The sequence below is a fragment of the Equus quagga genome, chromosome 5, assembly GCF_021613505.1.
Source record: "Equus quagga isolate Etosha38 chromosome 5, UCLA_HA_Equagga_1.0, whole genome shotgun sequence".
Lineage (NCBI taxonomy): Eukaryota > Metazoa > Chordata > Mammalia > Perissodactyla > Equidae > Equus > Equus quagga.
Window position 1 is genome coordinate 37,263,865 of NC_060271.1, and position 12,898 is coordinate 37,276,762.

Below are 12,898 nucleotides of genomic sequence, written 5' to 3' on the forward strand. Positions count from 1 at the left end.
CCTCTATCACCCGGACACTCACCCCATGTTCACTGAGAGCAGCGGGGTGACGTCGGTGCGGTCGGGATACTGGTAGAGGATCCCATTGCTGCAGGGGCACAACATGGCAGGGATGAGGCCTGTCCGAGGAACGGGGGCCAGGCGGAGCCCAGATCCCAGGGACCCCCCACAAGCTAGGGCCTTGAACCCTAGCGACCAAGGAGGCCAGGGGCTTGCCTCCTATGGAAGGGAGGGGATGCTGCCCCTCGGCAGACCTGGAGACAGCTAAGGCTTGGCAGCCCCAGGCCAGGTCTATACCTGAGGCATTCTGGGACCCCCTGGGCCCCAAAGATGGCTGGCTTTACAGAGAAGCTCTACTATCCCAGTGTATGTCTGCCCCAAAGCGCTTGTGGAGGAGGGAGATGTCCCCCTGGGCCTCTGTCCCCAGTGAGCTGACAGCCCAACCTCCAGGCCAGGCCCAGGCCGCAGCGGTGGGGGCTCCCACCTGAGCGCCACGAAGCAAGCCTTCCAGTGCTCCTTGCCCAGGTAGGAGGTGCCCGCCTTGTAATGCAGCATGCCTTCTTTGGTGATGGTGCCCTCGGGGGGTGAGCAGTGGCAGGGGCCGGGGCCCAGGGACTCATCCATGGGGTCCTCCCAGTGCACGAGCCCGTAGAAGCGCACTGTAACAGCGGTCGCCTGGGGAGGGGGCAGCGGACAGAGCAGTGAAGTCTGGGCCAGGCTCACCGACAGCCCAGCACCAGGAGTGGCTGCTGTGAGCAAGGACACACCCAAGTGGGGAGGGGGCCAGGACCCAGGGGTAGGAGGGCCGCTCCCAGGTGGGTGATGGAGGAGTGTTAAAGATATCTCTTTGCACCTCTTGACTCTAATACTGGGGCTGGCGTGTCAGGGACGACACCGCCGTCCTCCCCAGGTTCTTACCTCACACTTAGATTCTTGGGCCACAAATTTGGCCAGTGCCAGCTTCTCCATGGTGGCATCAGTCAGGATGCTGGGGTAGGGTGGTTCCCGACAGCCTTTGATCATGGCTGACTTCAAAGAAGCCAAGAAGAACCTGCAAAGGGAACGGGGTCTGCTGTCAGAGGCCTGGGGGCCCCTACCCCTCAAGTGGAAAGGGCTTAGTCCAGAAGACTCCTGGCCTGGAGGGGTCACAGAAACTTGGGGGAGGGACCTAGCTGGAACCAGAGCTCAGGGCACTGGGTGGGGCCATGGTGTGGCAGCAGTCCCTGGTCATTAAACAGTGACCTAGAAAAGGTCTAACTGTTCCCAGTGGCCAAGGGACCTTGGGTTTTGACAGTGAGTGAAGACTGGACAGGGTGATGCAGCAAAACTGGTACAAGGACACAATATTATTATGCACAATTTTCACATGGACGTATGTGGGGGCATGCCGTGGCCCAGCAGCTGGGCTCGTGCCTCCTTTCCTGTTGGGTAACTCGTGCCAGCCCCCTTCCTCTATGTAGGTCACCTGGGTTGACCATGAGTCAACTGGTCAGTGTGCCTGTTCATTTCCCTGCCTCTGACCAGATTGTAGGTTCTAGAGGGAACATCTCTGTTCTCTGTTTCTCTGTATCCCACTTCCCACCCTCTACCCCCAAAGGGCGGGGAGTCCAGGACACGGCCCCACCAGTGGCAGATGCTGATTCTCCAGTTCTGAAGGGGCAGAGTGTCACTCACTCAGCCAGGGCCATGTCAGCCGTGTCCAGCAGAAACTGCTTCCTGCGGTTGGTGCATACCAGCTTCACCGTCTGCTGGTCGAGGCCCACCTGCCAGAAACCACACCTTCACATACACATGGGGCTTGGCTGCTGCCTGGCAGAAGAGGCAGCCATGGCCAGACTGAGCACTGGCTGGGGAGGGAGGAAGCACATCCTGGGGTCACCACGAGGTAAAGCCCCAGAGGCCTGGGACCCTGGCATGAGTTAGGGAGGGATGGTCAGAAATATGGCAGAGGAAGAGGTGTCCTCAAGCTTGGTTCTGATTCCCAGCATCGTGTACGGAAGCTGCTCTGAGAGATGAGCTGACGCTCAACCCCAGGGACAGAGGCAGGGGCTGTGCCTTGCTCTGCAGCTCTGAGGGTGGGCGGCCCGAGGAGCCCTGCCCTACAGTGTACACCAGCCGTGGAGCCTGAACTCACCGATACGTAGTCAAGTTCATTGTAAGAAATGGCCTCTTCCACCAGGTATGGCTTCTCTGTGGCTCCTGAGAGAGGAGACCCAATGCCTCTTATCCCTAATGGCCTCTTTTGCCTCCCCCTGCCCCATTCCCTAAGACCTGAGCCCTCTCTCAGAGAAGACCTGTCCCTGCCCTGTGATCTGAAGTGGAGCAGGAGAATGACATGGGGTGCACGTGGAGGGGAGGCCCCCACCTCATGTCTTGGGGCTGCTGGGACAGCTAGCTACACCTTCTGTGGAGTGCCTTTTCGTCACCACCCACCAGGCAGCCGAGAGACCCTCAGGGGGTGGGGGACATGGGGAAAGGGCGGCAGGCGGCCTCATCCTCAGCCTGTGAGCCTGGGGGCGGCAGGCACCTTTCCGGAGCAGGTAGACATAGCAGTCTGTGAGCAGCACGTATAGCAGCTGCAGGTTGCCCTCCATGTGCCCCGTGCTCATCCGGATCATCTGAGGGCCAGAGCAAAGAGAGGTCAGGCGCTGTGGCTCCTCCCCTCCCGGGGCAGCACACTCTCCCTCCTGTGAGCGGCCCCTGCACGGTGTTGGCTCTTGCTCAGTTCTTGAGTTCCTGGGACTTACTTTGAAGAGCTGCTCTTCATTTTCTCGAAACACATGGATCATCAGCAGGAGTAAGTGATTGTTGTCTACTCTGTGAGAGGGACAAGTATGGGGAGGGCGAGGTATCAGGCTGGGGCAAGGGCAGAAGAGGCGACACAGGACCCAGAAGCAGCATGGCTGGAGAGGGTCTGCCCCACCCCAGGAGCCAAAGTGTCGGAGGGGAGGATCACACCCCTTCCTACCTCCCAGCCCAGGCTAGGTCTTCGGGGACTTGTGTTTAATTTATTTAGCAGACAGATGCCCAAAGTCCCCTGCTTCAAGGACCAGCAGCACCTCTCACTCGAGCAGCACAGCCAGCCTTGCTCACCTGAACTCTGCCGAATGGGTCATCTCAGAAGGACTGCCCTGCCCCTCATCCACCCCAGAGTCCTCAGCGCTGCTCAGACATGGGCTGGGCTGGTCTCGCTTGAGCTGGCAAAGAGTCTCCTGGGTCCCAGGCTCCAACTCAGGCACAGGCCCCTCACCGACCAGGGGTAATTGGGTCTCTAGTTCCCGGGTCTCTGGCTCCTGAGCCTCCCCCGGAGTGTCCTCTAGGGGCCGAGGCGTCTGTCCCTCTCCTGCTCCCTCTTCTTCTTGGCCAACAGCCTCAAGGCTACCAGGAACATGCAGCGGTTGGCCAGTCCCTGTAGGGTCATGGTTGCTGCCACCTGATGTAACAGTGCTTGGACTCTCGACGGTAAAGCGGTAGAAGTCCATTGGGGCTGAAAGCCCTTCACTAAAGTTGCAAAATGGCGGCCTCTCCGGGGCATCCCCCGGAGAGCCGGTCCGAAAGGACTGGTCTGGGGGCTCGATGTGGGAGCACCAGGTGCTAGGGTCTAGCTGCCCATTGAGCTGGTCAATGACCTTACTCAGGGGCTGCCCCAAGCGTTCCATGGAGGTGTCCTTCATTGCAGGGATGAGCAGGTCCATCTGGCCGGGCTCTGAGCGCTCGCTGCTCTCAGCCGTGCTGCTGGGCCCCTCTCCTTCCTCCTGGGGGGAAGCAAAGGTGGTGTCTGGTGAGCCCTGCCCAAGGCCTGGGCTGCTGAGAAGGCTGTCGCCATCCTCCCGCCTGGCACAGGTGTGATGGGTAGAGGCTGGGTGCAGTGGACTTGCTTCCTCATCCGATCTGGTCTTCTTCTTCTTACCAGTTTTCTTTTTCTTGGTGACCCTGGAACAGTAGTGATGGGGAGAGATTTAACACCTGAGCACCACAGTCGTGAGGGAAATTAGATGGGCTGGGTCAAAAGAGGTGATCCTAGGGGCCAGCCCGATGGCGCAGCAGTTAAGCTCGCACGTTCCGCTTCGGTGGCCCGGGGTTCGCCAGTTCGGATCCTGGGCACAGACCTCTGCACTGCTCATCAAGCCATGCTGTGGCAGGCGTCCCACATATAAAGTAGAGAAAGATGGGCATGGATGTTAGCTCAGGGCCAGTCTTCCTCAGCAAAAGGAGGAGGATTGACGGTGGATATTAGCTCAGAGCTAATCTTCCTCAAAAAAAAAAAAAGGGGTGATCCTAGGCATGTGACCTCTGAGGGCACAGCCAGAGCTTCAGTGATCCAGTGCTAAGCGTGAGGCCCCAGGCCAGGGGGCAGCAGCAGTCATGCTCCAAGGTATTCTCTGTTACTGGCAGAAGCAGGAACCAGCTGGAGGAAGGCACAGAGGGCAGTGGCCAGAGGAACCCCTGAGCAGGTCCTATGAATTCCAGCTGGCTGTGCTCTAGGGAACAAAAACAGGCCATGGCTGGTCAGACCAATGGCCCCTCTACTGAGCCTTCCCCTGAGGATGTGGGCAGTGGGCCCTAAGCTGACCTCACTTCCCATTATGCATCATCATGGATAATTCAACCAGAATGTACTCAAAGTCTTTTGGGCTCAAATGCCGGGCCCCTACTCCTCGGTTCCAAGTTGGTTGGAGTGGGCCTGGCTAAGTGCCCCTGGGTCTGAATGGTTCAAGCTGCTCTGGACTCGAACCAGCCTGTGGCAGTGGGACTCCTGGCTCTAGTCACTGGGGAGCAATTCTCCTTGCCTCGGGCAGCAGCCTCTGGGAGGTTTGACATGCACATCTTCTCATTCAGTGGAGAGTCTCAAGAGCGGGAGCCAGGGGAGGTCAGGGGGCCCTGGAGGCTCTGGACCAAGTTTCCCAACTTGTCACCCTCCTTCTCCTTCCCTTCTATGTCCCTGTCGACATGACGAAGACAGTTTTCTTTCAATGAGCCATGCTGAACTAGAATTAGTACAAATCTCAGAATTGTGCATTAACATCCAAGAACTCCCTTGGAAAGAAAACCAGTCTGAAGGTGCTTTCTGGTCCTGGGTGAACTGGACAAATGACCTTCCTTCCTGGGCATGGCCCCAGGAGGCAGCCACAGGTGTTGCCTGTGCCACCTGCCTTCTTGGCTCGGGTCCTCTGTTTCCTCCTGCTCAAAGAACTACCAAGGAGGGGAGGGGTGCTTAGTCTCCAAGAAGATGTCCAACTCCCTCAGGGGGGCTGCCAGTCTGCATGGACTAAAAAGTGATGCTAGGAGTGGACAGGATGGACACCAGCATGCTCGCCCAACTGCTCTCGGGGCCCCTCCCTGCTGACCTGATGACTTCGAGCTCTGTACAGGTGTCTGGCAGGTCCAGGGCGTGGGACTCCCCCTTCTCCTGAGAGGTGGTGTGCACAGGGGTGGTGTCAGAGGAGGACACAGTCTCTGCCTGGTCCTCATTGAAGGGATTGTGGCGCTGGGTGGGACTCTTGGTGGAAGCCTTGCTGCTGGTCAGGTCTGAGGCAGTGGAGCGGGGGCCACTGACAGTGTCTGTGAGGTCTCCATCTGAGAGAACAGGAAACAGGAGACAGCCCTTCAGATACCATCTGGGGACCCCAGGCCCCAAAAGCATGCCTTATCTCATGAGGGAGGCAAGTGAGTTCCTCCCAGGGAAATCTGATAGGGGTGGCCCTGTTTCAGGAGTGGGAGCCCCACGCCAACAGGACATGGGATCTGTGCTTTAAGAGCAACGTGGAGGGATGCCATCACGACCACTGGGAGTTCTCGAGAGCTCACGGCAATGTGGCTCAGTTCCAGTTAAGAGCCCAAGGTTAAGCAGCCTCCAGACTGAAGCCCCTCAGAGATGGTCACCTTGATGCCTCAAAAGGAGACAGGCTGCACACCTCTCAAGCAAATCTTAGAGCCCTGCGTCACAGGATGCTAGAGGGGTACCTGGCAGCCCCTTTAGGACCACACACCCCTGACAGGGCTGAGATATCCAAAGTCTTCTGAAGGGTTCCCCACAGAGGCAGATAAAAAGGAACAAAGGAAGAGAGAAGAACAGAAGAAGAGAACAGGGGTCAGAGGAAATGAGGGATACAGAGTCGGGGGCAGAGGCTGAGAAGATAAGATAGGGAGCCCAAAGGGTGAGGAGCAACAGGGAAGGGTAGAAAGAAGGACGCAGAGCACAGTAGAGAGAATGAGATACAAAGGGGAGAAGAAAGGTGTGTCGAGTGGCTGCCCCCCAGCAGATGCCCCGTGGGCCCTTCAGTGGCTGCTTCTCTCCCTAACACCCCACCATCACTGACATCTCACCAGCACACCCCTGGGGGGGGCAGGACCGGGCGCCCCTTTAAGGTGGGAGCTGAGACCTCAGTTTCACTCAGACCTCAGCTTGCCTACTGGTCCTCTCTGGGTGACACTCTTACCCATGGCTCCAGCCTACGGAGAAGGCAGGTGGGGGATGACGCTGCTCCTCTAGAGAGGAGCTGGTTTAACTGTCCCCCGGCCCCCGCCCCATCACCCACCCCAGGTCCCTGGAACAGGGCATGGAGAGGAGGAGCACCAGCATGGAAAGCACACAGGGCATTTATCTGGTGGCAGATAACAGCCTGGGTGAGAGTTAATGGCAAGGGACACAGGATGCTCATGCTCCATTAGCCAGCTGACACACATCCTGCTGGCCATTATCTGCCCAGAGGAGCCGTGGCAAACATGCTTCCCACCCTCAGCCTCATCCCAACCTGCTGTCAACCACCTGGGGGATCTTGGAAACCACTGGGCAGCTGTCTGCTGACACAGCACATCATCCATTTTTTGAAAAAGTACACTGTCTTTTAATAGAAGGACAAAGGAGGAGGCTAAAAGCAATTGCCAGCTCTGCCAGGAAAACACTAGCAATATATGAGACTTTCTTCAGATGTCCTGGGACCCTAGAGCCTTAGTTCTCAGATGCAAAAAAATTCTGCCCTTCAGCCTCAAAGAAGGTTCCTGCAAAGCCCACGAGTTCTTGTTCCAGCCCCTGGGGATCTGCAGTTGCTTCTGGGAGGAGTCCAGAAAGGTGAGCGAGCAGATGTCCGGATGCAGTGGGCGTCAAGGCTGGGATACCCAGAAGTTCTGTAAATGAGCCAAGGACCATGGAAAGGCCGCCCCTACCCCCACCTCAGGGCCCAGAGTTTAGGCTTGCCCCCAAATCCTGCTTTCCTCCAGGTCTAAGGAGAAGATAGCCTCCCCAGGGAGCTGCCAGTGCAGGCTCAGGAATTCTTTGGGGCTCAAGAAACTCAGGGAAGCAGGAGATCACTGCTGAGACAAATCTCACCCTGGCCTGGAGCCCAGCCCGGCCCGAGCAAGCAGTGCGACTGGGCTGTTAGTCCTCAGGCCACAGGCAGCTCTGAAAGGCTGCAGAGGAAGGTCAGGCTCTGCTTGTTAAGTGACTGTAACAGGCAGTAAGTAGCTGGGCCAGGAAGGGGGTTAGTTGTTAGAATCAGAGGGGAAAAAAATCAATGCCCAGCATGTGCGCTGCAAGAACAGAGGCTGAGAGGATAAATGATGTTCTGATGGAATTCTGGATCTCACGCTCATCTTAACTAAAACATGGGACTCTTCAATGCTAGTCTCTTGGACAGATGACATAATTTATTTTTCCCAATCCCATATCTTATTTCCCTCAAACTTAAGCTATTTCATACTCACATTACTTGGAAAAAGAGCATCTGTCATCCATTACTCAGAGATCACAGCTCTCATAACAAAGGGGCCAGCTCTGGAGCAATGGGAGAGTTGCCTGTCCCTCCTGCTCAGGGAGGGTGGTCAGCATCTCCTCCTTCAGAGGCTGGGCCCCCTACCCCACCCTGGGCGGAAGTAGCCCACGGGGCAAGAGGTTCTTTAATAATGGGGGTGGGGGGGAGTCCATTTATGGCCTCAGATTCAAGGAGGAAGCATTAACCTTCTCAGAAACATGCCCTATGATTTGAGTAATCATGGGAACATGGGAAATAACTTTATGAATTCTCACAAGCCCAGAAGTGGGGTCACGGGCAGAAAAATGCCCAAGCATTGCTGCTGCCTAATGGATAGCATGGGGAGGTTGGCAGACTTCATTTTAATTTGCCTTAAAACTTCAAAGAGAATCTCCCTGTAGGAAGTTTCAGCCATGCTTGGGCAATTTCTTTCACTTGGATCTCAATCTCTCTCAAAAATGCCTGGGAGAAAGCCATTAAGAACAGACTGAAGGAATGAAAACCTCTGCCTTTGCCTCTTGATGCATCTGGCAACAGGAGCACACCTGACCTACAGGAGCTCACAGCCCACATGTTCAAAGGCAGTGCCTCCCAGAACGAGTCTCCGCTCGCTGGGTCACGCCACTCGTGCCCCACAGGTTGGCAGTTCCCTAGGCACATCTGATGCACTGAATGGCATTGGAGTGAGGAAGGGTGACCTGCATGTCCCGGGACTGCAGTCACTTAGTGACTCCACAGGCCACTGTACACAGGCAGGAGGCCTGCACGAGGAGAAGGGATTTGCCTAGGGTTAAAGGACAAGTTCTCCTACTGAAGAATTCCATCTATCAGCACACCAAACTTGGCTTTGTTATGATCATTGATATTGTTATAAATGATGAGCTGATTTTGAGTCATGCAGCAAGCTCGGCATGGAAACATTGCAAAACAGAAAAAGAGGGTAACAGCGGACTCTGTCCCACCTTCCCAGTCTGTGCTGGGTACAGACGGCACTGCTGGAAACACATCTCCAAAATCATAATCTATAAAAACGAGGGACAAAACTGAAGATTAGAAACAGGCAGTGGAAGGACAGGGAGGGTAGGGGGAACAGGGTGGGAGACATGGGGAAAAAACAAGAGAGGAAAAAATTGAACTCTCTACATTTTATCTGACAACCTCTGGTGAACTTATGAGGACCCCAGCTGCTTCTCAGCTCGGGCACTAGCCTGGCAGCCTCTGATGAGCTCGAAGGCCTCCAGGGGCAATCCTTCCCAACCTCAGAACGCAGCTCTGGCAGAGAAGAATGTGGGCTCCCCTGCACCTAACCTTCTTTTCTATCCCTTGCCTTCCTTCCTTCCGTACCCAGCAGGTGAGATGAGGTGGCTCAAGGGGACTCCTCCATCCTTGAAGTCTGGTGGCTTCCTCAAGGCCCATCCCTAACTACTCTGAAGCAGCCCATGAGCACAACCCAAGGAGACTGAGCCGCCATCTTCCACTTGTACGCTGAGCGTTGCAAGTCTTGCTAATAGCAAGTCTGAAAGCACCTGCCCTCCCCATGGGATACATGACCCACGGCACAGCAGAAGTTAAGAAAGAAGAAGGTCAAGGTCTCAGTGCTGATGAAATTCTAGGCAGTTCCAGGGGCTGGACTTGTGCTCAGACTCCCTTTCCTGGAGGTGAGGTGGGGTGCAGTAAATGAAGAGATCTGGTTTCCGACAAGGGATGAAGATGGGGAAACAGCCAGTTTTATAAATGAGCATGGAGGCCTAAGGGTTGAAAGAGACCAGGCTGCTCCAATCAGTTGTTGGAGCAAGACAACAAAATGACCTCCAGAGGTGAAGATATGCTTTTTCAGTCTTTAAAGCAGTTGGTGTAATCATTCCTAACACACTGGCGAGTGCAGGAGGGACTCAGAAATCAGCTGGACTCGTGAGAAACGGTGGCAAGTTTTCCTCTAACCTTTGGGCCCACCTGGCCTTCTCTTCTTCCAGGGGTTGCTTAGCCTCTTTCTGCCTAGGATCTCAGGTAGGACCAGCTCCCCAAAGCAGGCAGCATTCACTCCTGCAATGTCGGGAAGAGCGTCCAGCCGCACTGCTAATCCCTCCTTGCTTAGAAAACTGCCCCTGGGCACGTGGCTGTAGCCGTCTGGAGAAGGGTCTGACACTCATAAGATCCCATCGTGGCTTTTTATCCCCAGAATCAGTTTTTACCACCACAGGGACCCTGAGGAAATGGAGACCTGGGAAATGGCCAGTCCTGTTTAACTTCACATTTCAACCACCAGGCCAAAAGCAGCCAAGAAGGACGTCACTCAGCCAGGCTGAAGAGGCTGCAGAATCAGCTTCAGAGGCTGGGCCCCCTTCTGCCCTGGGGCCACTTACCCTCACTAGATGGGGCAATTGCACTGTCATCCCACTCCAGGTTGGTGGAAGTGACAGAGTTGAAGGAGTTGAGCGACAGGCTGTCCGAGCCGTGGACCGAGCTGGGGAGGCGGTCTTCAAAGTCCAGCAGGTACTGGGGTTTGTAGTAGTCAGGCATGTAGGGCGCCAAGTCTAAGTAAGGGGCATCCTGAGGAGAGAGGGGAAAAGGCAGGTTTGGGTGGCGGGAGGCCTGGGTTGGGCCCCAAAACATGGCTTTCCACAGACAACAGAGTCCAGGATTGGGAACCACGGACCTGCCTGTCATACCCTCCCATGTTAGTTTTTCTTTGGGAAATCAATGGGCTTAAGGTACTAAATTCAGAAATAAGCTCCTAAAAAGAGTAATGTGAATGGCTGTCGCTCCTAAAGCTGTGGACGTGAGGCCGACAGAGGACAGAACCCAACTATGACTTCTAACCCCTCCTCAACGTCTTTTACTATTAGAGTCCTTCATTTTCTCCAATTTCTACTACTTTTCAGTGGCCAAGTTCCTTTTACATCTGGGTTGACCGAGTAGGGACCCGGGAAGGTGATTCAACTAGGATGGGGCAGCTGCGGGCACCCTGATGAGCCGAGTCCGAGAGGCGCTTGGGAGCCTCCTTAGCTCTTTCTGGGCCGAATCCTATTTCTCTAGCGCGTGAGAGTGGGGGAGGCCAGAGAATGTGAAGAGGGAGGCCAGGAAGCATGGAGCTGACGACACCTCCAGGATCCCGGGAGGCACAGGGATGAATCTGCCTTGTCCCTCTCAAACACTCATGTCCTAAACATGAAGGAGAACTTCAGTGCTAAAATACTCCAGGCACTGTGGCTTTTCTCCAAGATGGGACAGAGAGACAAGAAGGAGTCACCCGAACCAGGAATTCTGGCCTTCAATAAGCCATGAGAGAATCACCTCCATTCCACTCAATTCCACTGTTCAGACCCTGAACCCTTCCCTCACCTAAACAAACAAGGGGTTGCTCAGGCTCAGCCACAGACAACAGGCTCCCTGAGAGGGACCTGAAAAATGAAATTGTGTTCCCGCGCTACCCACTCCTCTGCCCCCATAAGCAGCGGGAGCCAGGGTGTCTCACCAGATCCAGGTCGAATCGAATGAACTCCAGCCCAGACACCAAGGTCAGGAATAGAGTCAGGTGATCATGGCTGCAGACCAGGGCATTCCTGTAAGACACGAGAAGGGACGATGGTGGTTCTGGGTCTGGTTACCAGCTTGGCCCTACCTCACTAACAAGCCAGCTGTGTTGAAATTTGACATGCGACATCCCCACACCCTGGAGGACACCCAGCTTGAGGCAGTCTGCACCCATGCCTTTCTAGCGTTCTCCCACTGGGTTTGGAGCCACACAGCACTTTATTGCCAGTGTCTTCAGATATGGGGCCTGCAGCATAAGGCTCCTCTGGCTCTCAGCAGCTGCTATAAATACTCTTGCAGCAACCCCATCTATAAATACTCTTGCAGCAACTCCAGCAAAGGTTGAGCATTCTCTTCAGGTCTGAGACCCGGGTAGAGGATCAGGCAGAGGCAGGGCACCAAAATGCTACAGAGGAGACCAGCTGGAATGCCAGTTCTCCTGGCGACAGCCATCAGAGGCCAGGCTCTACTGGTTCTTTGGCCCTCACTGACATGTCCTCAGCATGCAATGCCAGGCGAGGCCTCTGGTGTGGCATACTGTGGTGTCTGGATGTGCCAAGAGTCTTTGGGACGAGGCTCAAGGAGGGCTCTGGGGCCACGTGCGGGAGACCACTGTGGACACTCACTTGACGTAGTACTTATGCAGCAGACCCAGGTTCTCCTGGAACAGCCGCAAGTAGCTCTCCAGAGAGTTCTCGTTGAGGGCCAGGTACAGCCAGGCCCGGCCTGCAAATGAAGGGCGGGAGTAACTGGCAGGAAGGCCTGTCGGGGTGCTGGCTTTTTTGGCCAAGCAAGGGCAGAAAGGAAAGAAAGAGTGGCTGAGGGACCAAGCACTCCCACAGACTTCTCTCTTGTTGGAGTGCCATGACCCCCGAAATCTTTTTTTTCCCTGTCAGAGCAAAGCCTGTAGCTGGCCAGGAAACGCTGATAAAGAGGGCAGATTGCAAACATTGGAGGGGTTGAGAAATGCAAGGATTTCCCACTGATCCTGTAGGCTAACACTGCTCCTAGCTCAGGAAGAGAAGCGAGACTCCTCATTATGTGCTCGGGCTGGGATTCGATAGGAGTCCAGTTCTCTTCAGAGTCTCACTCTCCTTCACCCCATCCATGATGCGCCAACAAACTGCCATATGCAGGGAGAAGAGAGGCCGCATGGACAGCAACAGCATTTTAATACCCACTGCCACTGGACACTGCAAGGTAATCGGCCTCCCAGGGCTGACCCTGAGGCCACACCTGAGTCTCGAGATACCCACAGGGAGGGTGGAGCCGGTCCCTTCCCAGTCAACCTGGTACTACTCACTGCGCCCCAGGTTGGTGGCCACATGCTGCAGCACCTCGATCTGTTTGACGGCCTCTCTCCGAGTGAAATGCACCACGAGCACCCAGTAGCCAGATGAGAGGTCCTGCAGTCTGAGAAAATAGGACAAGAGCTGCTATGACCTAAGCGGAGCTGCCTGGGAAGCTGCAGTCAGCTGGTCCACCAGCCTTTGCATTAGTAGTAAGCTTAGGGCTGAAAGCAATGGATTCCCAGGGAGACGCATGGGCAATAACCATCATTTCATCTGTTGCTAATTCTTTCCCCAGTCATTCCTGCCTGCTCAGAGATGATT

General features: G+C 55.4%; 1 protein-coding gene across 1 annotated transcript in view; it reads right to left on the minus strand.

Moving 5' to 3' along the window:
- Positions 1-12,898, minus strand: part of PLEKHM2 (pleckstrin homology and RUN domain containing M2) — a 37,326-nt gene that overhangs the window by 3,313 nt on the left and 21,115 nt on the right. Inside the window, exons 3-16 of the mRNA XM_046660535.1 lie at positions 12,589-12,698; positions 11,912-12,011; positions 11,227-11,314; positions 10,115-10,301; positions 8,714-8,773; positions 5,349-5,577; positions 3,094-3,933; positions 2,748-2,817; positions 2,528-2,618; positions 2,135-2,199; positions 1,675-1,763; positions 919-1,051; positions 485-675; positions 23-88 (exon numbers count right to left, since the gene is read on the minus strand). Coding sequence (XP_046516491.1) covers positions 23-88; positions 485-675; positions 919-1,051; positions 1,675-1,763; positions 2,135-2,199; positions 2,528-2,618; positions 2,748-2,817; positions 3,094-3,933; positions 5,349-5,577; positions 8,714-8,773; positions 10,115-10,301; positions 11,227-11,314; positions 11,912-12,011; positions 12,589-12,698 — 2,319 coding nt within the window. The remainder of the gene's footprint in view (positions 1-22; positions 89-484; positions 676-918; positions 1,052-1,674; positions 1,764-2,134; positions 2,200-2,527; positions 2,619-2,747; positions 2,818-3,093; positions 3,934-5,348; positions 5,578-8,713; positions 8,774-10,114; positions 10,302-11,226; positions 11,315-11,911; positions 12,012-12,588; positions 12,699-12,898) is intronic.